Raw genomic sequence first — 26,979 nt, 5'->3', positions numbered from 1 at the left:
CCCTCGTCACGGGGAAACTCGCTCGTTCCAGACTCTATTGCGTGAGAGAACTCTTGCGTGACTAACGTGACGTGACTTTTTAAACCGACTACAGGGATATATCAGACCACAGTTACTTGTTTACAATGTCAACTTGAAGCCATGGAAAACGTCCGGTAAGTCAAAAGAGAGTAAGATAAGATTAGGAGTAAAAAAAATACAGTCTAATCTCGTTTATATTTAAGTATTAAACACGAACATCGAAGGAACAGACTCGAATGTTGTTAAACGGTATACCGGGTTAGTAGAGATGTCCGCACTAATATCCTAGGCTCTAGTGGCGGCATAAATAAGTCAAAAACAAATTGTACTGAATAAGTTACAAACTAACATTGCAGCAAAGAGTTGTTCGACTGTATGCACCATGAATGGAACAAGCTTGCGATTTACACAAGACCCACAAAATGATTAAGTTATCCTACTAATTAAGAATCCTAAATTTTTGACCTTTACAATAGTCTTGTGATATGGTACAGCTAAAGACCTGATAAAAGAGTGGATCACTCATGAGTTATAAATATTTGACAGTCTGTCTGAAGCAGAGGGCAGAATGCATACAGGGTTTAATGACAAATAGCATTTGACATATTTTTTATCGCAAATGACGTCGCCAAGCCAGCGTGTTATATGTCATTAAATTTCTAGCCCACAGCGAGTGTCCCACATTGTCCACTACGCGATCCTGTATTATGAATTAGCTAATTCTGCATTACATGAAATCTGTTCAAATGTTTTTAAAATAGAATGCTCTCTCCTTTCAAACAAGAATGAGCTATTTTATGGGGACTTCAGCTAACTGATTGATTTGTTGTACCTCTGCTCGCTGTCACTCATTACTCAAAGTCTCTCTCCTCCGCAGAGGCCTCCGTTCGTGGGGGAAGGCGGAAAAACACGGGGGGAGGAAGGCAGTGTCCCCCGCGCGCTTTGGTTTCGATTCTCTTCAGGCTCCGCGCGCTTACTTTTCACCTCTCCCCGTTCCTCTCCCCATTTCCCAGCCCGTACGAAACACGAAAGAGACCTCTGCGGAGAAGAGAGACTCAAAGTGAATTATTCAGTTGAGGGGGACCGTAGGGGGTACCGAACACCGCAATACCGAAAAATAAAAATAACGGCGAAAAATTTGGAAAATAAGGCAACATCATAGTTAATTTGCGTAGCCAGCGGTTTCGTTGTCGCGGCCAAAAAAGAGGCAAAATCGAGGGCAAACAATAAAATTGGAGATTAATTAGAATAATTTACCATTTCATATAACTCGTGTGACAAAATGGAATAGGACTGTTTCAGTTGTTTTCGTAACGACTAGAAGCCCGAATACAGTCGGAAAACGGCCTGAAGGATACGTTTTTGCACCAACCATCGTCGACTAAAATGCTAAGAATACACTTCCCGCAGAAGAACATCCCAAATCGCAGTTCGTGATTTAAATTACCGAAATACCGCAAGAAAAAATAACCAATACCGCAAAGCCCATAGCCTGCGAAAGCAGACGGCTTTTAACTCGAGCCGAAAAAGCCGTCTGCTACTCGCAGGCTACAAACCACCAAACCCCAAAACTCGTTAAGTTATAAAGAGTACGCTGTCTTTCTTTCTCAATGTTGGTTTGAACCTAAAATCATGCCTCGTGTATAAAAGCAACCTTGAAGGGGGGGGGGGGGGGGGGGGCTGAAATGGCAAAATTTGAAAATGTTTTTAGTTATGCGCTTAACTTACTGTATGTCTCAACTGGTTTTGTCCACGATTGTAAGAAGTCGTAGAAAACTCTGAAAGCAGATTCTGGTTTTTGGGTGTGGCTCGAATTATGTTTCACTCCCTAGTAGGCCTGTTCTGATTGTGCTCGGCAACTTTTGAGCAACGTTTGGTGTTTGGAGCAACTCGTTGCGGTTATAGCAACCTCGATCAAGTTTTACCTTTCTGAGCAAAATATAGGTTTAGAGCACATATCAAGCACGAAAGGTAAAGCGAAAAATAAACGTTTATATAAAAATATCAAGAAACTTAGTTAGGAACGTTTTGGATTTTTGGCAATTTTTTAGCAACTTTTTGGCATTCCAGTGAGCAACTTTTTTAGCATTTTACGAGCACGATCGGACCAGGCCCCGGGGGGGGGACTCGCATATGAAAGTGACGGGGATGCTCGTCGTCTCGCTTAGGGGTGTAAATTTCGGACTTTTGGTCTCTCTTAGGGTGTTTCGGGAAAAAACGCCCAAAACGCCAATATTTTTAGCCATAATGGTCTCGTTTAGGGTTACACACGAAGAAATATACAAATATAAACTCCATTCTTAGTTTTTTGGTATCTTTTAGGGGTCAAGAAAGGCTTGAGCCACACCCAGATTGGTCTCTTTTAGGGGTTCTTTTCAAAATTTCCGACGAGCATCCCCGCCCCTTTCATATGGGAGTGCCCCCCGGGGACCAGGCCTACTCCCTAGGCTCGATTACTTTAAAGAGCGGTGGAGGTCGAGCTTTCTTTTACCCCTAAGAGCCGTACCAATTTGATCTAAAGGGATCTATAGCAAAACACTAACTAAAACATGATTTTTATCACTTTAATAGCGAAAAGTCAATTGTTTCCAATATCTCTTTTCGACTTTTTCTTCTCTAAAAAAACATTTCCGCGTAAGTGTTTTAGAAGTATCTGGCCCAACTCTAATAATTTTTGTTGTCTCACTGATACTTAGCCGTTTCACTAAAACGATAATTAAAAATAATAATAAATGTTGAACAAAATACACGCGCGTGAGTTGCGATCGCGAGAACGTGGCGGCGAGCGAATGAGAAGATCTGAAAAGTCTCGCACTTCTCGCGGCTCCGTCTGCGTTCGCAGGCTACCAGTCACGTGTGTATTCTCAAAACGCGAGCCTGCTTGCAGGTAACCTGCGATCAGGCATTTTTTTTCCCTTGCAAAGACGAAGGGAGGGGAGAGTATGATTTCAGGTTAGCTTGCAGGGTGAAGTATTTATGGTTATAAATAATAAATAGTTAATAAGTTAAAATTACTATAATTATTAATTATACGGTTGTGTGTTCGTACATGTATACAACCCACTAAAACTTCATCAATATGCATAGATGAACCAGGAGATATTCACAGTATCCGACGCAACGTTCACTCATTGAAAAGACTGACGTATATGACCTTGCTAAACATCAGGACACAATTTCTTAGAGGTGTTTACCAGGGGTAAAAAAAGGTACGTTAATTTAGTACACTTTGAAGCTGTGTAACAACGTCAGTCAAAATAAAAAGCCATCAATATTTTTTATCTTTTCGGGGAACTGCATAAAAACAAGTATAGCGAACAAACAGCCCATTGGCGTATAGGGCGAAATAAAAACTCGGTGAGCTTTCTCCCCGGCCCGTAGGCCACATTTCGTTCGCCGTTCTTCAGCTAGCTTCGTTCGCCGATTTTTTTTCGTCCAACACCCCACTGCGCAGTCTGTTGGTTAGCTAGGATAATTCTATATTTTCGCCATATTTTCTGTTCAGCCAGTATGTTGATGGATATTTTGATCAGTTTAAAAACGCTCGCTTAATAAGCGTGTTTCATTTCGGTTGAGAAGTGCATGTAATTTCCTCGTTTCGTAATAATATATTGGGGATTTGGAAAGTGAATTTATATTCTTATTTAAACAGCTGGTCGATCTTGGCAGAAAAACGCTAATGAATAATCTTGTTACTGATTTGCATATTTGTATTTGACTTTTTTTTTTGTCTGAACCGCGCGCGCACCCCGAAGAAGTGAGTTGCGGCATTACTTGAAATTCAGCCATAAATGTTAGCTTGAAAGCCTATTAATTATAAATTCTTCAAGTAAATATTCAAGGCAAGATAACTTTACAATTTTTAAAAAGGTAATGAGCCAAAATTCAGCACATTGTTTTGCCACAAAAAAGGAAAACACGTTGGAGAGTTAAACAGTGGTCAGAGGTCGGTCAAAAATATTTATTTTCAGCGGGATGTTGTCATATGATACGGACAGTGCGATGCATGGTGAAACATTAACATTTTCTCTCCTGTACAAATATTTCCAATTTGTGAGAACCAATAATATTACTGACGTGGCGAAAAACTCTTTAGCTATAACGGGGAATAATTTGGTTTTGGTCAACACGTTGATTATGCGAGAAAAAACGAATTAACGAATTTTAGCATACAACGACATGTTTGGTGTAATTGTATAATATGAATATTGCCTCTGTTTATTGTTTTGCCTTAACAATTAAGTTTTGGCCTAACTTATAATAATTCAACATAAAGGAGTGGATCTTCTTAAATAAAAAAATAGTCTTGTTATTTCTTCCACTTGATAATTTCACAAGTTAAGTCGAAAGTACAGCAAAATTTATCTCGTTTTTTTTTTGCTGCAAAAATCCCACTTTTGCCTTCTGCCGTTTGTACACTGAAAGCAAGTTATATCGCGATTGGTTGTTTAAGTGTTTTTTTTTGATTTTCCTGATTAATGTATTTATTTAACGATTGCAGGAAAAGTAAACAGAATCAAAAATTAACAAGCTGACGTTTGCTGATAACCAAAAAACGTGGTGTTTAAAGTTTATATATAGGAGACACTGTGAACATTACTTAGATCAGCTGTGGTGAGCGATTATTTACTTTTCTATTTTTTTCTCTCTATCATTCCTTCCTTCTATTAACTAGCATAAATTTTGAACTAGTTCGGTCACTTTTGTGTGGCAAGAATTTGTGGTTATGGAATCTCATATTTTATAAATACTTTTGCAGACGTTCTGACGAAATTTCCAGCAATAACGGCGAACGAAAACCAAGATTGTGTATTCAAGAACTTTCAAATCAACTACAAAGACGAACGGACAGGTCACAGAAAGAGCAACTTTTATTTTTACCATCCAACGACCGCTGCAGCTTTAAAGAATTAAATTATGTTGATCAGGTTTTTTAGAAAGCACAGACTGTGAAAATGGTCGGCAGTGGACGAATTAGTTACGCCATTTTAGTCATGGCACTGATGTGGTCCATGTTTATTTTCTTCTTGTACTCGAATAGTTCAGCATCTTGTTTAGCTGAAATGGAAAGACTAAGAATGTCAGTGGAGAGGAAAGACAGATTTGTGGAATTGCTTCGAGATCAGAACGATGAACTTAAAGAAAAAGTGTCCAAGCTGCAGGAAGAGAAACGTAATGATGTGGTCGAGAAAAGCGCACAGGAGAAAATGTACCTTGTAAAGGAAGTACGTATGTATCAATCAAGCAATAACACGACGTTATGAAGTAGCAAAGCCCGAAATTCTGACTGATCGGAGACTAATTTGTCTCTCAAAAACAGCTCATCCATCCGGTTTCCTTCCAAACCTCTTTCGCTGTTAGGGAAAAGGAAAAAAATGACGAGGATGGCGTAAAATGACGGGGGAACCTGGACTCAAATACAGCCGACAGGAAGTGAACAAGTACGTTGCGCGCTAGACTCTCGCGCGCTCGACCAACACATCGCGCGCGTTCTACCGGGCCTCGCGCGTTCCAAACACGTGACGCTTTTCGCGCAGTTTTTTGGCGTGGAAAACTGTGTATCAGTCTAGCAAGGCAAGGCAAGTCCACCAAGGCACCAACTGAGAGATGCTGGAAAAACAAGATGAAACTTATTTCGACATTTGCCCCTGAATTTTACTGCAAGCTTTGTTGAAAAGCTTACAGATATGTTTTCTGTTCTCTGTGTATTACGTTAGTGTAACTATTAAACGCCTTGCACTTTGACTCGTTACTAAATGTGTGGAAAATTGAAAAAAAGGAAGGTTCGTCAGATTTAGCCTGCGAACAGGCTCCCGAGTGGGGGTTCCGCAAAACAAAAAAAAAATGAGAGAAGCGGGCGGAAGAGTGGGGTTTCCGCGAGAGCAGTTTCAGAGCCACCTTAAATTGTGGAAGATTTAAGACCGTTTCTTTTGTTTACGTGGTCGCATTTCGCGCGCGATAGTTCTCCTGCCTCCCCCCCCCCCCCTCCTCCCACCCTCTCCTTAAAATCCGGTCATTATGTTTGGCCTTTCAAGTGATTTAATTCAGTTATTCATGAAGTTATCAAGAATGGACTCTGTAGTCAATTCTCTTTGAAGTTTGTTAAGAATTCATCTACAATTGTCTTTTGTTGTAAAGGCACCCAAGTGTGAACGATGTGTTATTGAAAATACTAGGTCAAAGATCTTCTGTTGTGGCAGTTAAATGAAACTATAATGCAAGCAAATCGATCGAAGTTTTCTGCTGTTGTAAAACTATAAACTGAACCATAGTTGGCAGACTATTAGAGGAGTTTGAAAGGTTAAGGCGACTGAGGTCCACCGGTTTTGTCTGATCGCCGTAATCTGCCGGCTACACATAGCACAAGCTTACAGGTGCGTTCAAACTCATTTTTAGCGTGACATAATCCTTAGACGATGTAACCAGCAAACCCATTTACTAATTTATAATTTGCAAAACATGTATTCAGTTTTGTAAGGACAGGCCCAGTTTTGTTATATCTCAATAGGCTGGCCATAAGCAGAGTATAGGTTGATATATACCTTGATGAAAGGACATGTTGCAGGGATATATTGAAACGACTCGGAGCAGGGACAAAATCACAACATTTAAGGCTAGTTCTCATATGATCACCCCGATCGTTTCTATGGCATCGATCGTTTGCAAATAATTGAGACGATCGTAGGCGATGGAAGCGATCAGGGGGTTCTAGATCTCATATGATCGTCCCGATCGCCTGGTATCATGAGCGAAGACTTACGAAATACAAAAACTTTAGCCCTATATCCAGCACAACGAGAACCTTCAATGAAAGAGCAAAACTTGGCTATCTTCTCAGTTATTGCAGTTTTACGGCGAAGAAGGGAAAGAGAAGCTAGAAGGATAGAACACGGGCGATCCAAGCGATCGTGATGGCCCCAATCGCCGCAGACGTTAGCAGCGTCTGTGTAATGTTCTCATATAATCGCCCCGATCGCAAGAAAACTATTTGAAGTGACAGAGGCGATAGAAACGATCGGGGTGATTATATGAGAACAAGGCTTTATTACACACCCACCGAGAAATTGTAGCGGTGACATGTAGCAGAAGAAGATACTTGTTGTAGCGACATGTTCCAAATGCGATACATTTTCTGTGAGTACTTGCTGTGATTTTTCCCTGCTACCACTTTAATTTACGACTTTACTTAAAGCAATTAATCAAAACACAGTCAGTTCTGTAGGAACGAGAGTGTTGCATTTTAATAGGTTTGGCCTGCAAATATTTTGGATAGGTCGTTGAAAAAGCGGCAAGAGAAAGAGGGGTCTATTATATTCTGGCGGTCTGGCGGTTTAAGCCGATTTTGAGCGTCGGTCTGCGGACAAATTCTTAATTTTCTGGCGGTCTACGGTCAAGAAAATTATGGCGGCCTCGGTCTCAGCAGAAAATAAAAGAAATTGGCGGTCTACAAAGAGAAAAACATGGCGGCCTGCGGACAGAACGACCCCCTCTAATAGACCCTCAAGAAATGCAAACGGAATGTAACTTGGTGAAAAACTTGAAACACTGCAAATTTCGAGCGGTATAGTAAAAGAAAGATGAAATGGTCTGAAATTCATATAAGAAGTAAGTGTTATAAACGAACAATGGTATAAACTAAGTGCATGCAAATGGTAATAGTCTGGTATAGTTAATGCGAAAGCTAAATGAACTTTCGAAACGTTCACTGTTTGTTTCGATTCGGCAATTTTTACAAAAAACGATCGCTAGCGCTAGAGATCCCAATCAGAAGAAAAATTGACTCGGGACTCGAAGAGATTGCAAAAAAATTGCCATGAATTGCGTGTCTATTCTTGAGTCTTGCTTGATTAAGCACATTAGGAACATGCGGCAAACTGCATAAATTTGTTTTTTAAGAAAGAGATATATATAGTTTGCCCCTGTTACAAAACATGTTTAATCAAGCAAGACTCATGAATGGCATTGAACTTTTTGCAATAAATTCTCTTTTCTCAGCCTTACAGTGAAACCCCGACAGGGACTGGGACTAGGGCTTCGACCGCGGTCAAACGATAAAAAATTGCAAAAAAAACAAACAAGAAAAGTACTTGAAAGATAAGGTTTTAATTTGTACAGTTCAAAGTTCGATACATTACCGATATCCTGAGGATTTACTTTGTGTTTTGGAGCTTTACTAAAAATGTTCTACGTGTTTGAAAATGGCGATATATATGGACTTGTCGGCGCCATTTGTCAAAGCACTTTGGTTCGGATGCGGAACATCTAAAAAGAAAAAAAATACTCGTTTACCTGAGGAAATGGGAATATGTTTGGACTCAGCAACTATTTTATCTATCCTTGCTCATACTAACGTTTCACCACGAACGAAATTCGCCGAAATAGAGAAAGAAAAGCTGCCTGAGACGTTTGACCGCGGTGTAGATTTCAGAAAATTCAGGCTAGGCCTGCATGGCTCTGTAATACCGGGGTTCTGTTTCAATACGGCATTTTACTGTTTGTAACTTTGATCAGGCTGAAGAATATCGTTCGTTACACCAAGGGACTTCGTTTTAAACATGCAGGGTTCACTGTATATTGGGGATGCACTGTATAGAGCGAAGTTAAACAGGAGTTCTTCCTGCAAAGGAAAAAAATTATTTGCTTTTGTTCACGAACGATAAAACTTGAACCATGCACATTTTTGACGTTTGCAGATAACGAAAGTATAGTTTCTGCGTTGGTTGAAGGCGTCGTAATTCTTCTCCTCTATTTTCCTAATTGTAGATATTGCAGCACAGATTACGGAAATGGTTGCCTCTGGACGAGTTAACTACGCCATTTTGGTCATCGCCCTGATGTGGTCCTTGTTTATTTTCTTCTTGTACTCGAGTAGTTCAGCGTCGCACGGTGGGCACAAGCCCACTCAAAATCGCTCATGTTCGCCATTCATTGTGTTCAGCGGTTTCCCGCGCGAATGCTGCAAATTTTTAAAACATGGCGGATTCGATTAGTGTTGAGGAAGCTCGTAAAAAAGTTCTGGAAGACGATCAGGAGTCGGAGAATATGGATTTGGATATTGAAAATGAAGAAATGGAAGAAGGTGCATCCGAGGACAACAAATTGTTAGCAGAAACGCTCAAACAGTCGCTACAAAGACTCGGAAAGGGCCACGAAAATGGCGACTATTTTGTTGATGCCAGTGTGGAAATTTTGGTTCCGCTGTTCGGCTTGATCGGAAACCACGTTCCGGGCACAACACAGGCTGCTAAAATTTTGAATGGGTACCCCGTATACGCTGGAACCATATTTTATACGGAATCAAGGCTTTGGCTGGAGGCAATTTATCGACGCCTTGCAGGAAGACGCCGGGTGAGAAACCCTTTTTATGCCGAAATCTCGCGTGACATTCCCTATGGTATTTTTAACGTCCTACTGAGGATGATAAAGGGTATTGATGGATTTTGTGAACCGTTCGTAAACTTTGGGAGCAACAAGAAGGCAGAAGTTGTGTCCTTTACCACTTTAAGACCGGTTAAGCAGCTTTTTTCTATACTTTCCGGGATGACAGAGGCAGAGGTGGTGTCGTATTTCAAACGAACCTTGACTGAAAAAAAGTGTGGAGGCAAAGTTTCAGTCCTCGCCTCTGAAGAAAAGGACATGGCCTTCATGTATAAAATTACCAAAGGCCAATTAATTATTTCATATTACTTTGGGGAATGGAACACTTATGGCTTTCCACAACACAATTGACATAAACCCCCCCCCCCCCGGGAAATATGTAGCTTAACATATGCTTTACAATGATATTTACGTGCCCTTTTTAGACTGAAATATAGTATCACATTCATTAAGCACAAAAATTGCCATTAATAAATCATACTTGATGTTGTGATATTTTGTGAATTCATGTCTGGGGGGGGGGAGCATATAAGGGCTATTCAAGTATGTGCGGCTCAACAGGGTATCAGTTCTTTTTGCCTCCCTGACTTTGGAACAGGCTATAAAAATCACCCTTTTGACTCTGGAACAGGGGTGATTTTTCCCCAGAATACTGATTAAACATGATCTTGATCAAGTTTATCAATGAAACTCTGAAACAGAGACTCAACAGCACACCCCGGTAGTAAATTTTAGAGAGTACCCCCCCCCCCGGGAATTCACAACACCATTGTGCAGTCAATCATCAAGACCTACATTTAGCTAAAAGGGTCCGAGCCAAGTGGCCCACACAGCTGGAGCTTATCCCAGTTTCCGCAGCATTAAGAGACTGGGAGTATTGCTTCCCCACCCTGAACGGGATGCTAGTCCATCGCCGTTTGACTCAGAGTCGGGCGTGCTAACCATGTAGGTGAAAAAGCTGTTACTCACAGTCACAGGTAGTACAGTGCTAAAACAATACTATGTAGACATGTCAGTCAAAATCACTGATTTTTATTCTCTTTAGCCATCATTCAACATCAGCACAAAAAATCTAATAATACTGTTTTTTATAAATACTTAGTACAATAAAAATTGAAAACATTTTATTCTTTTTCTTTTTAAGCCATTATTCTACCTCAGCACAAAAATCTAATAGTGCTGTTATTCCTTATTTTTTTAAGCCATCATTCTACATCAGCACAGAAAATCTAATAGTGCTGTTGTTTACAAATACTCTATAGTATTTCTTATCCTTTTAAAGCCATTGTTCAATATTAGCACAGAAAAATTAATGTTAGTGGTGTTGTTTACAAATACTTTGTACCAAATAAGTTAAAAACTTTACCTTTTTAAGCCATTGTTCTCCATCAGCACATTAAATCTTTTAGTGCTGTTGTTTATACTTTATGCAGTATAAGGCATTATACTGCATTGGCACAGAAAAAACTATAGAGCTATTTGTTTAAAAGGACTTCACCATAAAGCATATGAGCCATGCTTTTCAGACTGTATACATGTACTTGTATGTAAGAGAAGAAAGCACTTCACATGCAATTTTAAGAACTTAACTACTGGACTTGAAGGCAAAACTTTATTTTGTTTCAAAAGAATCTTAATGTTTGCCAAGGTGGAGCCAAGGGAAACATTGTTTATATACATTTTTTTTACCAGTAAGTCCCAATATCCAATGTATCCAATACTCCTGACTTATCCACATACATTTCCCTGTAGCATAAGTTTGGACAATTTGTTGAAAGATCAAAGAAATGTTATTTTGTGTCTAATGTTAGGATAAATTTCATGTTGGTAACTCTTGGGACTCAAAGGATTAATAACAGCTGTGATTCAAATTTATAACTACCTGTGCTATATTTGAAAAATACTGCTGTTATTAAAATCTATATGACCTTTAAATTAGTCACAATCACTTCAAACCTTACACTTATCTGCTCAAAAAAGAAGCTATGTTAAACTTTAATGTTTTTTTGAACAATTAAAAGCATGACTGCTTGTTACAAGATGAAATTATGCATAAATAGCTACTGACCCTTCCCTGCTCTTTGCACTGCCCTACTATATACGTACAAAATATTCCTTCCTCTCAAAATGTGAAGGTGACATTTTGTCTATGTTGCCTGCTTGATCAGTTGGTTGCCCGCTGAGAGCCACATGATCTTTTCACAGGATCCCCCTGCCAACAGAAATGTGATTTGTTGACAAGTTGACTAGATGCAGAAAAAAGGAAGAATCACAATAGCACATTTATTCTGTTAGGCAGTCATAATGGTTTTATTATAGAAGACTATTAAGAGCAAAATATAACCTTTAAAAACTGATTCCGCCATGTTCAAACATTGCACTCATCTAAAATGGTCTACTGGGTTAGAAATATAAGAGGAGATATGTGAAATTTGACATTCATTAGGTGCCCAGGGGTGGGGAAGTTGACTCTGGCTTCCAATAAATGTCAAAATCCCCTGGGTCTGCCCCCTTCCCCCTCCCTGGGGCTTGACATTGACAGGCGCATTAGTGAGGCCCTGTTAGGGATAAATTCCAACCGGCAACATGGCTCTGAAATGGCAACATGAAGAAGCTGAAATGATGACGAACGACAAGATGCTCCCGTGAAAATATGACGATGATAAAGAAAAAAGCAAAATCGACAGCAAAATTGGCACTTTTTTATGCGGCATCTTTCCAGATTTACCCTTTTGTGTTCCAATCATGTACTTTGTAAAGACCATTCTCATGCATTGAACAAATGCAATCTTGTGCTCTGAAAGTTCATTTTGAGGTAGAAAGTTGCTGCTTTAGTTAATTAAATAAATACAAAATGATCCATCATTCTGAAAACAACTCTCTCCATGTTCTCTTTATACCCGCTCAGAACAAAGGAAAACATGTCTTAGCTACTTCTGGTTTTCATAATTTTGTGGGGGAGCATGCCCCCAACCCCATAGGAAGGTGTCTTCTTTGGTGTCACAATTAACTGATTCGCTCTCCAAAGTGAAAGTCAAAATCTCACTCTGTGCCAACAAATCAACTTGGCATAATCAAGAATAGAAAATATTTTGGCGACAAATATTTCTGGACTCAAACATTTCCGTCAGTATCAGTGGCTATGGACGAACTCGAATTTCCGACAGCGACATGCAAACTTTTGAAATAGTGATTTGAAAAGATTTGAAATTCAGACGGGGACATTAAGACTCCCCCCCCCCCCACCCCTAACAGGGCCTCATTAGTACTATTACATTTCTGAAATATTCACAAACAGCAGTATAGTTGGTGTATGTACTGTTGTACTATGTGCTTATATATAAAAAAACACAAAACAAAATATAAACAAACAAAGCAAACAAGGTAGATGAAACTGCAAAAATATGTTTAATACTGTGATCTTTTGTTGAGCTACAGGATATTACATGGCTCTTTGAGTGTTGAAAATTATTTTTCAATGCATGAAGAGAAATTTCGTATCTCTGAGCAGCCATGAAATATTCTATTTATCATATAAACGCCAATAAAATGCCAAATCGTTTTTATTTCGCTGCGAAAAGCGCGATTTATTATGTAACCATAGTAGCGGTCTCTGTTCGAAGGTAATCGCAAAATTACACCGTTAAACACGAGTAACCCTAAAGGCGCAGGCTTCTTTCTTAAAAAACTAAAAACATACGATCGAAATTTAACCTACTTTAGTAGAAACTTAGCTGTGTTCTATTGGAAATCCGCGAATCTGATTGGTTCTCCCACTGATTTCTATTCGCCGATAGAAAACAGTCGCGCGCTCGCGTAGCTCTTTAAGCGGTAAATTCTCTTGATTTTTGTCTTCAAAGTGCACAATATTGTAGGTTTTGGACTGCAATCCTTTAGAGTTTCTACTAAAACAATTAGACTACTCGCCCTCGTTTTCTATGAGCGATAGTCAACTCGGCTGCGCCTCGTTGACTATTTGCTCATAGAAAACTTGGGCTCGTAGTCTAATTGTTAAGTAAATGCTATGATGGCAAAATCAAAAGGTTTTAGCAGAAACTGACGGAAATGAATGGAGCCGAAAAAAGCCACTTTTCATTTTAGAAGCACTGGGACACGAAGCGGCTAAAATATCAAAGCCGTGATGTCTACAAAAACAGAGAAACCTACCTTTATTTGGTACCAAATAAAAGCTCTTTCCTCCTACTTCAATGATGGCTTCCTTGCATTAAGCTTCCAACCTCATAGGGCCCTCTGGGAAGGGCTAAAAAACGTCAATTCCTGCTCCGCTAAATTCGTACCCAGTCTGCCGAAAATAGACCTCATCTGTACAGGCCCGCAAATGATCCCGGCCCGCAAATGATCCCGGGACCGCAAATGATCCCAAATTGGTCCGCAAATGATCCCAGTACCGGAAATGATTTGTGTATATGATACAACAGAATACTTGGAATGGCGTGGACTTTATGAATCGTCTATGGATGTATTTTTGTAAAAGACCAAGTGCCTCAGGCATTATAAAACGCAACGATTAAAAGCGGTGAAAATAACGCGCGAAATAACAAAATTAACGTGTGACCATCTAAGTTTTTCATTTAGAAAACACACCTAAAGAATAAACATGAATCTTCGAAGACGTCTCTGCTGTCTAATTACCACTTCCTGTACAATGCTGCCTTGGTAGACACGAGTCTCCTTTTCCTTGGAAGCGCACAAAATTTCTACGTGCGAATTTTGGAGATTATGACAGATTTTGAAACCGTTATTTGAAAACACATTTTCCTTCACAATTCGTTCTTGCAAATATAAAATGAAATACAGTAAACGGTTACAGCGTCTCTGGGTAAATTTATTTGCATACCGCACGCATAGAGCTGTCAACTTTTGCACGTGCAAATTTCTTACTGTCAATTAATCTGTACTGAAAGCTACGCGAAAATGAAGTCAGTTTTTGGGAAAATTTTTAGTTGCCTGTGTCAGAATTTATTTCAGTGACTTGATGAGGACATTCAAAGAAAAAAATTACCACAGATTTCGAAAGAGAGTAGCTCGATAACAAGAGTCGGAGATCGATATGATAGAAATCAGCAGCAAAACTCAACTTTCTTCCAGACTTTACGTCTAGACATTTATAATGTCGCTATGAACGCTGCGTGACTGCGTGTGAATGGCTATCAGCTTAAAGCATTTCGCCGCAAATAAATCATCCCTTGATTGGAGAGAGTTCATATTTCTGTTGGTTGGATTGTTAAACTTTATGTCACGTTTTAGGTTACTAATCGGAGCATATTTATCAGCTATATTGATACAGTTGTGGTTTTAAATTTAGTATTTTCTCGATTAAACGCCCCCGGCGTTTATTTCAAACTTGGCCCGATAGAGCCGGCGTTTCTTTGATTCCAGCAGTTTGTTCAAGCTCTATGTTTCTAAGAAATCATTTTCATTCACTATTTACAACAGCCATATATGTAGGCATCATTTCCAAAGCATATATATTACACTTTAAATAAATGTTAAAGGGGTTTATTTTCAAATACAGCTTGGAGACCTGGCGTTTATTCGGGGCCCGGCGTTTAATCGAGAAAATACGGTACTTTAGTAAATCGTTCAAATACGGTACACTCTCTCGCGTTAATTGTTTTTCTAATTGTTGTATTATTAATAAAGAAATGGGTTAAATAAATTTAAATCCCCTGTCCAAATTCTTTAGTCCACGCATATCCAACTTTTACGGTTAGGCGACTGTTTCCGGTCCGAGGATCATTTGCGGTTCAATTTTGGGATCATTTGCGGTCCCGGGATCATTTGCGGTCCAATTTGAGGATCATTTGCAGTCCCGGGATCATTTGCGGGTCGGGATCATTTGCGGGCCTGTACACATCCAATATGGCGACCAGTCACACGAATGGCGAGCGATTTTGAGCTATTCTGTGCCCACCGTGTCGTATTTAGCTGAAATGGAAAGACTAAGAATGTCAGTGGAAAGGAAAGACAGATTTGTGGAATTGCTTCGGGATAAAAATGATGAACTTAAAGAAAAAGTGTCCAAGCTACAAGAAGAGAAACTTCTAAAGGATGAGGTCGACAGAAGCGCACAAGAGAAGCTCTACCTAGTGCGGGCCATGGAAGTTCGCTTGTTACAACCAAGCAATCAAACAACCTTGTAAACATGTTGTAAAGCTAGCCATGTTGTAAATAGGTTTTTAAATAGTTTTTAAATAGCTTTAAATATTTTGAACAAAGTTTTTGTTATTTTTTAATAGTGTGTATAGTATATTATGATTTTTAATTTTTTTTATTTGGGGAAACGCTATAGGGTCAACCTCGTGTTTCCCTTTTCAAGATGTATCTTGAATAAATCATATGTTTGTGTTTATGTTAGGAAGGAATAAAAAAATGTGTACGGTCTATTTAGCTGATTCATCTGTGAACTTTAAAAGAGTCATTTTAGAGGAACTAGGCTAGGAGTTAGGGCTTTTCACAAGTTGCTCGAGATTTCTCAAAAAGTTGCCCGTAATTTCTCAAAAAGTTGCTCAAAAGTTGCTCCAAAAATAAAAAAAAGTTGCTTCTGATAATAAAGTTGCTCGAAAGTTGCTCCAAAAAATCCAAAACGCTGCTTCTAATCAAGTTAATTTCTTTAAATATATGCTAATTTCCCTTTGAGGGTTAGATTTCTAACCAAAAAAAAGATTTCTAAGCAGTTTTATGCAATTTTACAGCAAAAGAAGTATCTAAATAACATATCAAGAGGAAAATTTGTAAAATGATGACGTCATGTTTGCTGAGGAGTTTTTGTAACGTTTTAATGCAGAATGAGCCGAAAGTTGAAACGTCTACGTTTCTCGAAAATCTTCGTCAAACTTCGTAGATCTTCGGAAACGTTCGTATGGCCTTTGAACAACACTCGGGTAATCTTCGGAGATCTTAGGTCTGGAAATTGCTCAAAACGCAACAAGTTGCTCGAGAGGAAAAAAGATGCTCGAAGGGGAAAAAGTTGCTCGAATCTTGAAAAGTTGCCAAAAAGTTTCCGAGCAACTTGTGGAAAGCCCCAGGCTAGCTGTATTATTGAGTAATTCTGTTACATAGTAAGTAAGTAAAGTCTGTCTCCGAGCCATGAGGCCCATACAGCCGGAGCTTATCCCGGTTTCCGTAGCATTAAGCGACTAGGAGTATTGCTACTCCCCCCCTGGATGGGATGCTAGTCCATCGCAGGGTTACCCCCCAGCAGTAAATTCGCCGGTACCCATTTATACACCTGGGTGGAGAGAGGCACTGTGAAAGTAAAGTGTCTTGCCCAAGAACACAACGCAGCGCCCCGGCCAGGCCTCGAACCCGGGGCCGTTCGACTCGGAGTCGAGCGCGCTAACCATTAGGCCACCGCGCCTCCCACAAAGACATACTGGTCATAAATTTCTTTGAAACTTCGCAAGGGTGATGTAACACCTAACTCGACAGAAGAACAGCCAATAAATGCTTGAAAGCTTAAACGGAATATAAATGATCAAAATTTAACAAGGACAACGACATGGTCAAACGGATTGCACTGGGTTAAAATTGATCTTCAATGACTCGATAGAAAACAAAGTTGGTACAATGCAGCTTGTACGGAAACATTGTCAGCTGTTGTCTGAAAAGCTACAACTTTACCAACCGGAATAACCGAACGGAAAATGTGCTTATTATTTGCTTTACCAGTTCCAGTCCTTTCACCAGTTTCGACCAGTATACGCGGTTAATATACTCGGCTACTCAGCTCAGTTCCAGGCGCTCCGAGTAAGTTTTGGTACAGCCTCGTCCCCAGGGTCTACTCCGCTTCCAAGATGGAGGCTTAAAAACTCGTCGCCGAGAAGACCCTGGGGACGAGGTTGGTTTCGTTAAATTGAACACGCCAAATGTCGTTCGGAATTTACGTTCGGAATTTGCTTACAATTTGCAAAAAGAAAAAAAATGAATCAACCAGTTTCCCTGTGTAAATGGTAAACAACCAAGATTTCTTTTATCAATTGTGAGCAAGTTGTTTTGAGTTTACCTTTAGTTTCTTATACAAAAGGGAATTTTAGCAACGGAAGATTCTTTCGTTTAAAAATATTGTCAAGCCCATAAACAGTTTATAACTGCATTAATCGTAAAAGCTCTTGCAGCAGGATTTCTTTTTAATTTACATTACTTCAACAAAATAAAGCTTCTGAATACATTTGTCGCGGCATATGAATTGACTGTACACGTTGAAAAATTCTTTCAAAGAATTAAATTCCGTTACTAAGAAACAACCAAATTTAAAGCGAAATTGTATTTTCACGTTTTTGTTGTTAACATCTATACAAAATCCATCACCGTTTAGCAGCTAAAATTTTAAAGCTTCGTTTTTTTTCGAGGTATACGAAATTGTTGGCTTTTGAAACAGACCTTTATGGTGGCGAAATAGAGTCGCTTTCAAGAACAGCCTCGGGAAAACGACTCAACGCTGAAATATCGAGATATCTGCAGCATTTAGAATTTTACCTGCAGTTTCTCTGACTTTCATGATATTCCGACGCTGGTTTTAGCGAAGAATACGTTATGGTCGTTTATTGAAAAAAATTGCGGGAAAGTAACTTCACTGCAAAAGTAAAAGAAGCGACATATCACCGGAACAGTGAATTATCATCATGGTTTTGAAGAGATCAAGCCGCGGAGTCATCGGTCGCTTAGTATTTTGGATTCTTTTCGTTTCCGCTGCGGGAATTATCATTTTTAACATGGTTTTCGTTCTTCAAACTGCTACAGAACTGGCCATATTAAAAAACACAGGGCAAGATAAAACGACATTTCCTTCAATTTTCAACGCCGAGAAAAGAACTCAGAATGAATCACCTGTGAGTCCGACATCCAAAGGTAAGATTTTCAATTTACTTTTATTTTAAGTTGTCCTTCTATAAAATAATTCGCTTTTAGCGCTATCAGTGAGCTCAAAGCTTGAATTAGAAAACTCCGGCTCACCACTGGATGCCAAATGTTTCCTTTAATCAGTGAATGTTCAAAAATTGTGTGGTATATTAACTGAGGCAATATTCTTAACTTATTGTCTACAACTTCTTAGGAGAAATTCACTGTGGAATCAACAAGTGTTGTGAGGAAAATTTGTCGCAAACCTAAAAGCAAATGTCAGAAGACGGAATAATTTTATCTTTTCTGTATCTGCCAAGAGTAATTAATGACCATTACTTTTTTTATATTTGTTTTAGCGTGCCCGAACACAAAGAGTTACGATCAGTCTTTCATAATGGTGACAATGGAACCATAATTTAAATTTTAATAATAATTTTAATTCTCAGTCTCGTGCGACCTTCGCCATTCGCACGAATGACCATGGAAATCAAGAGGCACTAGGCGCAATATATTTTTTCTCCGGCAGCTAGCAAGATCATTCTCTCTTAAATTCTCATTTCCAAAAACAAAATACATAACAAATATATTGCATGCTATATCTCACTAGTACTTACAGAAACCCTTACCTGGCCAATAGACTTTAAGCTTTTTCTGTCGTTCTTCGATGCTTTCTAATGTTAAACGTTTTTGAGAAAACTGGTGTAGAATTTGTTGCCCATCCTTCGTGGCCTTACAAATGTGTTGACTACAAGTAGCCTCATTATTTCTCTCACGTGTCTCAGGCTACGTGGCCCGGCATTTAGTTTCTTTTCCCTTACCTCGTTGTTGTCACAACAAAAATAATACAAAATTGACCATGTCGCACGTTTTATTTAATAACTCCAAAAGTATTTACAGCTATAAAGTCTCCAATATCTCATTTGAAAGGGCACAAAATATGCTTTCTAGGAAAAATATAAACTCCTTCATGCATACTTAAAACGTTTCAAAAAAAAATTTGAATCACAAAAAATCAGTAAAAATAAGTCACAAAATTTAGGCAAAACTGAAATAGTGCAAAAACGCTCTACTGGGTAAATTTTAAGGTCCAAGTAATCATTTTCCGTGTTCTAATATATAAGACAAAATTGCTCCCAACAACCCAAATGGCTCGGGAGTTCTGAACGACGTACGTACAAATTACAAATTGTCAGCAACTCGTGTTTGGAGCGCATCATAGAGCGGTTTTCACTTGAGTGTCGAAATTAAATTGCGTTTGCTTTGGTTTTGCGTTCCCTACGCTTAGTGATTGGTTTAAAAATTTCGCGCCACTTTCTCAGCCAATCAGAAGTAAAACCAAAACCAATCATGACTCGCTCGCGCACGTTTTCCCGCGCTTCGTGCCAGCTACATGTATTTGCTTCGAGTTTTGATTGGTTCACTGGATTGTCTGTGTTCTTTGTGATTGGCCAGAGTAATTACTTTGGTTTTGGTTTTACGACACTCAATTAAAATCTGTTCTATAAAACACCTTAAAGAAAGCTAGGATAACTAAGGCCCAACAGTAACAGCATAAGTCACATGTATATTTTGTCAGTACCCACTTTTACTTTCTAGAGTTGAAGTACTTGGAATTGGAAGTGTACTCCAGCAAAGAAAACGTAACGCTAACAATAAATGGAAAAAGGGTAAGTATCCAGCAATATTTGTTATTACGGCACACATCTACTCTGTAAAACCGACTATAAGCCGCTGACCTAATGGTTAGTGCGCCGGACTCCGGATCGAGCGGTCTGGGTTCGAGCCCTGGTCGGGACTCGGGATCACTGTTTTGTGTTCTTGGGCAACAGACTTTTCTTTCACACAGCCTCCGGCTTTTATCTCTACCCAGGGGTAAAAAGACTGATAGGGGAGACTGACAAAATTCCAGGGGTAACTTGTCATGGACTAGCATTTCATCCGGGGGGGGGGGGAATCAATACTTCTAGTCAATCAAGCTACAGAAATCGAAGTTAAGTGCCAATATAGGCTTCAGTTTGAACGGTTTTCAAGTCGTGGTATGGTCTATTTTATAAAGTCTTTCTTTTTACCTGAGCCAAGAGTTTCGCTGCGTAACAACCCCGCTTCAGTTTAAAGACATAGCTTACATAGAAAATGACCTTTAGCCAGGAAAATAAGTCCTCAGTTAATATTTTCTTTTCTTTTTACAGAGGTGGGATACATCTGAAATGTTATTAAGAGGACTAAACGTGGTGGTCTTAAATGAAGTAACAGGCGTTGTGATGTCGTCCAGATGGTACGATACTTATGAATCTAAAGCGGACAGCGGTTTGCTTGTGAAGTATTTAAAAGGTCTAAGGCAAGGAAGGATCGTCTGTTTCGCTGTAAAGGTAAAGTTAATAAAGCATTGCCGGAGTAAAGGAACGTTTTTCTTCGCACGCTCGATACCTACTCAACTCGGATTGGTTGTCGCTTGCGTGCGAAAATTTAAGGACGTTCGCGCGAAAATTTTCTAGTCAATAGATTTTTTAAAATTTTTTTACTGCGGAGAGATAATGAATAACTCGTGTCAGAAATGAAAAAGGTGGGTTTACTGACTTAATTTCAAACAGAAAACGTGTGGAAAACTACCCTTATTTTAAAAAATTGGCGCAAGTAGTTCAACATGGTTTGCAGGGTTTATGTTTTTCAAATTATCGAAGATGAGTTAGCGGAGGCAAACGATCTGAGTCATATTTTGTAGAAATGGGCATGCGTCTATTGCGTAATTAATTCGTACAGCAAAGCGAAAAGCTCAAAGAGCGGAATTCGAAAGTACGTGGGACTAAAAAATCAAAATGTTAATCGATAGATTTTTTCGCAAAACGTAGGTAACCGTAACAAAAGTGATCCGGCTTTTAGAACAAAGTCAATTTGAAAGAGTGTAAATTATACCCTGGTTTACTACCATCTTGTTTTACCCTAGGATGAAGCTGCCGCTCAGCTGTCAAAGGAGGCTGTAAGTTATTTGTCAAGTTACGGCAGTTCTTTTATAAAACATCTCCAGTTTCGCTCCAATTGGGCGTTTGTTGTGTCCGGAACGAACAATCAGCGGATTGTTCACGCGGAGAGCTTTCAGAACACACCTAAATCTGGCGGGTGGGCGAGTCCTGTTAAAATACGCACCCTGGTTAAACTTCTACCTGAAAATGTCGTCAAATGCAACTGGGAAGACACGATTGCTAACAGGAGGAGAAGAGAGTTCTGCGACATATACGAGGGTTATGGTGATGTTTGTAGATGTAAGTTGTTTTGTTTTCTTTCTTGTTCATTTGATTTGGCGATGGAGGGCGTAGAGTGGGGAAAGGACACAGCATGCAGTGGTATAATAGTTGGACTTCGGCCGATCGAGCGATTCGGGTTTAATCGCTTACCGGGTCCGTTCGCATTGTGTCTTTGAGAAAGGTATTTTACCTTCTTAACGTGTTTCTTCACTCTGATTTACAAATAACTACCAGTGGAGAGTTAGAGCAACCTGACACGATGCTATGTAGTGGAATTATGGGATTCATAAACATTGTCACGTGACAGAGCACATGGAACTCAGGGGAGCGTGTAGTCGAGCGAGCGTACCGAGATCTTCTCAATAATAACAATTCTAATGTTATCGAGCATTGTCAGCTTTTTCTCGTTTACTGTTTGAGTTATAAAAATACGCTACTTCATTCTCGCCTTGGTCACTCTTATTTCCTCCGCAAATACGTCTACAGCTACAGAGGAGTGGAGGGGGGGGGGGGGGGACTAGTATCTCATCAGACTGGCTAGCCGTTACTTGATTCAATTCAAGAATTCTCGGACAAAAACAGATCCTGATGTTTTGCAGCAAATTTAGGTAAAACTGTACTGTTTATCTTTTCCGAATTAAGGTGAAGACCCCGTATCTTTGGACCTTGACCCACCTCCTTTCCCAGATGGAAGCCGTTTCCAAATCCCGATAGCAATTATGGCGAGTAACAGACCAAGTTATCTACTGCGCATGCTTCTGGGGCTACAGAAGGTCGAGGGACTGGATCCGAGTATGATGACTGTATTTATCGATGGTTTTTGGCCAGAACCAGCTTCGGTCACCAGGCTTCTTGGAGTCAAACTTGAACAACATGCTGGAGTTAGCCGGCTGAACGCTAGAATAGGCCAGGTAAGCTAGTTTAACAGCTTTAATAAGCCGTTAGAAGCAATGATCGCACGTCACAGCTCCCCGGTTGGCTAAAATCCGCACGCGTTCGCACAGCTTATTACCCGTGAAATGGCAATCATGGACCAATTGTCGATTCATTCAGATATAACAGAAATTCAAATGAAATCCGTAGTGGTCTTCTTCTTAGTACTTTACATTTCGATCGCGGAGAATAACGAGATACCCAGGTGTATAAATGGGTACCGACGGTCTTAATGCTAGGGAATAACCCTGCGATGGACTGGCACCTACGGGGCACAAAATCCCCATGGAGACTAAATGGTACGACGATCGCCCCGTCACTTTTAATGCAAGATATTCCTCGGGAGATCTTAAATACCTCAGTTTAAGTCGCATTTATTTTCTGGGAGTTTTTGCTGCTGCAATATTTTTTCTAAATATGGCTTTTTATTTTTTTCAGCATTACAAGAAATCTATAATTGATTCCTTTGATCAACATCCGAATGCAAACTTCTTATTAATCCTTGAGGAAGATCTGGATGTCTCCGTGGATATTCTCAGCTACTTCAAACAGCTTCTTCCAGTCTATGAAAACGACGAAACTGTGTACTGTATATCAGCTTGGAACGATCAGGTACAAATATGACAACTTTCTAGCTATTATGGGATGCCCAAGGGGAAAATGTATATTAATTTGCGCCGTGAGCATCCCATAATGTCTTCCAAAACAATGAAAATCAAAATAAACCCTTATCGGTAAAAAATGTCTATTTGAGTGACCATAATGCGAGTAAGAATTTGTATCGGTCTGCAACGCGTACATATATCTCCCGTGGCTTCGTAAATAAAAATAAAAATAATATAAAAATAAATGGTGTTTATAGTGGTCATGCACTTAGCTTCATATCTCTACGAGATAGCTAGTTTACAGGCATGCCACTGAAACAGAGGAAACAAATATTTTTAAATGAACATAACAAGGTTAAAAATCCATCTGGCAGGAGGCAGACCAAATGGCTATATACAAAGCGTGGTCGAGGATTTGAACTCGGGACAACTGAGAAACAAATCCAGCTAGTGGCCAAGGCAGGTCTTGAACCGGGGACCTCCAGATTTCAACACCAGCACCCCAAACCACTCGGCCACGCTTGCCTACATAATTAGTCTCTCTATGGGACTGATTTTCCTGTTACTGAAGTAAGTAACTGAAAACTCAGCGATCGAACCAAATAGACTGAAGTTTGCCAAAATCAGTGCAATATTAGTGATTTGTTATTTATTTTTGACGTGCACTTATCTTTAAATTTACTTCAGGGTTATGATCATGTTTGTAATGACCCCGCCATGTTGTACAGAGTGGATACAATGCCAGGACTCGGATGGTAAGTGGCAATTATAAAATGAGGATTGTTAGCAACCTTTTCAACAGCTGAAACCCTCGCCTTCTAGCTATTACCTCTTATTCTAGCAAGAACTCATTATATAGTGGTGCTAGACGGGCCTTGAATGGGATACTAGTCCATCGCATACAGGCCCGGAGTGGGGTGGGGTTCTAGTAACCTCGCAGCACTTCGTCAGGTTGCTAAAACAAGTTTTCGGTGCCCCTTTTTATTTTTGAGTAGCAAGAGGCATTGTGAAAGAAGACTGTCTTAAACCAATTAAGAACACAACACAAAGACCACGGCCAGAGTTCCACTGGCTTCTCACTAGCTCACTTTACGTCTCGCACGGATGATACCCGATAAAAAAGACATAACAAATGGTAATAGAGTGTGATAACTCAAGCCTGACTCACACGTGCCACGCAAATGCAAACTCAGATGCAAGCGACGTTCACATGTACAACGTAAACGCAAGATACGCACACGTAGTTGAAGTCTTTTTCCAAGATGGCGGACAAGTCACGCTTCGCTTGCTTCCGTTTGCGTTTGCGTCGGTTGCGCTAGGGTGAGGGTACGGTTGAGTTAGGTTGGGGTATGAGAGGGGAGGGGAGGAGGGGGCTTAACAGCGGGAGTTCACGGTGTTCCCGCTCTAAATGATTATCATCTGATTTCCTTCAGGGTGTTGAGCCGTAAGCTGTTTAAAAACGAACTGGAGGAGAAATGGCCGAAACCAGACGAATTTGTTGACTGGGACATGTGGATGAGAGCATCATTCAACAGAAAAGGACGTGAGTGTATCATCCCTGACATCTCTCGGACTTATCACTTCGGAGGAAAGGGACTCAACGTTGGAGGTTCTATGCAGGCCCGTTACTTTGAGAAACACACCCTTAACAAAGAGCCACATGTAAAACTGGATGTAGATAAAATGTACAAGGACAACTACGAGAAAGAGATTAATAGTCTTCTGAGGTGAGTGGATAGAGACTGGGCACCAGTACGAGCGCGCTAGGGTGTCTGGGATTGTTTTGGTAGATAAAAAATTTAGCGTATGTTGTTCTAATAGGCTGAAGTGATTTCCAAACAAAATTAAATGCCGACCTCAGTCATTTTTAACTTTAACTACACTGTCAGCGGATTTCAAAGATTGAGGAGCTTATACCGCCAGTGTCAAATGGAAATCACAGTACATTGCTTCTTTTCTACCTCACAAAAGAACGGGAAACAATGTTTCTATAAGTATTGCTGCCACTTCTCGTCCAGGAATCCTGATAACGTTCATGCGAACTATTACTGAAGTATTAATTAACTAATTGATAATATTATTTCTTGCTAGACTGCAAAGCGTGTAGTGTCGTTGTAGTTTCTGTTTTGTAACACAGTTTTTAACAAATGTAGGGGCCAAAGTTATGCATTATTCCATATATTATACTATCATAAAAGACGACAGACTGTTGAGAACAATAGAGAAATTTCGAAGGCATAAGCCATGATAAAAAATCGGTCATGTAGAAGCTCTCAAAAGGTTTCATGCTACCTTATACCCTTCGAGAAGAAAACAGAACAAAAAGAACAAACAGGAACAGTGGCCCTAGCCCCCAAAACAATAGCTACTGCTAAGCTAGAAGACCAATAGACTTAACAAGCTTACGAGAGCTGCTACATTGCTGGTACAATCCCACTGTTAAACGTGTACACAAGCGATCTCGGTGTTTTGTGACAGTATAACACTGTGCATAGCTTTGGCTTCTTCGCACGTCTTCTGATATGAGTCTACCCTGAAACAGTAAATCATATGTTTTAAAATTTGCGTGTTTTATTAAAGATTATCGTATTTTCCCATTTTTCACAGCAAAGCCAAGGTATTGGACGTATCCAAAACATCCTGCTTGAAGATAAAAGATTTCGTTCCTGACACTCAAAATGAGTTGTACGTGTTTTACATAAGAATGGACGGCATTGCTGACTTCAAGACCTGGAAGCACGTGGCTACATGTCTACGCATGTGGGATTTGGATGCAAGGGGATTCCACAACGGGATGTGGAGATTTTGGCTCAAGAAAAATCACGTGATTGTCGTAGGGTGTCCGGCATCAATATATTGTTCTCACAAACCGGCCGATTTACAACCTATTTATATACCAGAGACGGTCGAACGGCCAAATGACGACTAACTAAAAGCTTTAAATTAAAGTCCCCATTAAAATGCAAACCCTTTAGGGTCCACATATCAACAGAACTATTTTTGACCAACGACTTTCCTTTCGATAATAAATTCCCACGATAATACATGCACTCAAAAGTCTTTTGAGCAATACGAAAGACCGGTTTTTATGAAGAGAGGTGTCCCTGGTAGGAGGGTTACTCTCTCGCCCGAGCCCCCTTTTAACGCCGAGCGTTTGTATATGAGAAAAGCTGTCCCTGATAACCGAGGCAAAATTAGCCCTCCTGATTTCACGCAAGCCCTGTACGTCCAGAATTGTCCCTAGCCATGGTAGGCGGATCAAAAGACCAAAATGTTTACATGGAAAAACGTTGGCTCACCCTTCAAGGCTACCCTACCTTCAAATGGAGTGACCCTCTACCCAGGATCAACCAGCCCCCCGAGCCAACTTTGCAGCTTTTTATAAAGAAATGAATGAAAAGCTCTCTCGCCTAGGGTGGCTCGGTATGGGGGGTAACCTTCCTACCAGGGACAACGTTTCTCCATTTAAACAAGGCGTAAGCCCTGTTTTGACGAAAATAGACTAGTTCCTGACAGATACTTTTCAAATCTTCCTCAAAAATGAGGGACGGCGAATATAATAGGTTGAACATCAACATTTTAATAAAACAGTAATGAAAACGTTTGTTGCGTAGCTCTGTTAAGGAATTCTATAAAAAGACTAAAATTGTCCTTGGATACTATTAACCAATCACAACTCACGCTGGTCACTAAGCCAAACAGTCCCAGAAATCATTGTGCCGAAAGCTGGTGCCCAGTCTCCCGGATGTTTTTTCGAGTGGCGAAATTGTTGTTTTTCAAGGCGAATAATGGATTTCTAGATAACTGGTTTGATCGCAAGAAAACATAGCGGAACAAATAAAAATTAAAGGTTAAATATTCCCAGGCTACTGTAAGCCTATCGGCTGAGAAATTACATTCATTCGAACTGATTTTTAGCGTTCAGTTGGATAACT

The 26,979-nt window shown here is 39.9% G+C and overlaps 1 protein-coding gene and 1 long non-coding RNA gene across 2 annotated transcripts; both read left to right on the top strand.

Moving 5' to 3' along the window:
• Positions 1–94: 94 nt before the first annotated feature.
• Positions 95–5,766, top strand: LOC144630081 (uncharacterized). The gene is made up of 3 exons (XR_013566450.1): positions 95–155; positions 3,109–3,230; positions 4,781–5,766. It is a non-coding gene; the product is annotated as an uncharacterized LOC144630081 (long non-coding RNA).
• An 11,934-nt stretch (positions 5,767–17,700) lies between these two features.
• On the top strand, positions 17,701–26,776 carry LOC144629902 (protein O-linked-mannose beta-1,2-N-acetylglucosaminyltransferase 1-like). The gene is made up of 9 exons (XM_078488148.1): positions 17,701–18,270; positions 19,861–19,931; positions 20,454–20,633; positions 21,209–21,524; positions 22,149–22,417; positions 22,878–23,051; positions 23,732–23,799; positions 24,478–24,771; positions 25,652–26,776. The coding sequence occupies exons 1-9, from the start codon at positions 18,045–18,047 to the stop codon at positions 25,971–25,973; spliced, it is 1,920 nt and encodes a 639-aa protein (XP_078344274.1). The 5' UTR covers positions 17,701–18,044; the 3' UTR covers positions 25,974–26,776.
• The last annotated feature ends 203 nt before the right edge of the window (positions 26,777–26,979 follow it).

Source organism: Oculina patagonica, chromosome 11 (genome assembly GCF_052425735.1).
Source record: "Oculina patagonica isolate OP01 chromosome 11, crgOcupat, whole genome shotgun sequence".
NCBI classification, from domain to species: domain Eukaryota; kingdom Metazoa; phylum Cnidaria; class Anthozoa; order Scleractinia; family Oculinidae; genus Oculina; species Oculina patagonica.
Note: the sequence above shows the minus strand (reverse complement) of the source record. Positions and strands in the feature narration are given on the sequence as shown.

Excerpts from the sequence above, each read along its gene's own strand:
- LOC144629902 (XM_078488148.1), top strand. The coding sequence starts at position 18,045 with ATGGTTTTGAAGAGATCAAGCCGCGGAGTCATCGGTCGCTTAGTATTT. Across the intron at positions 22,418-22,877 it reads TGAACGCTAGAATAGGCCAG|CATTACAAGAAATCTATAAT; the intron begins GTAAGCTAGTTT and ends TATTTTTTTCAG. Across the intron at positions 24,772-25,651 it reads GAGATTAATAGTCTTCTGAG|CAAAGCCAAGGTATTGGACG; the intron begins GTGAGTGGATAG and ends CATTTTTCACAG.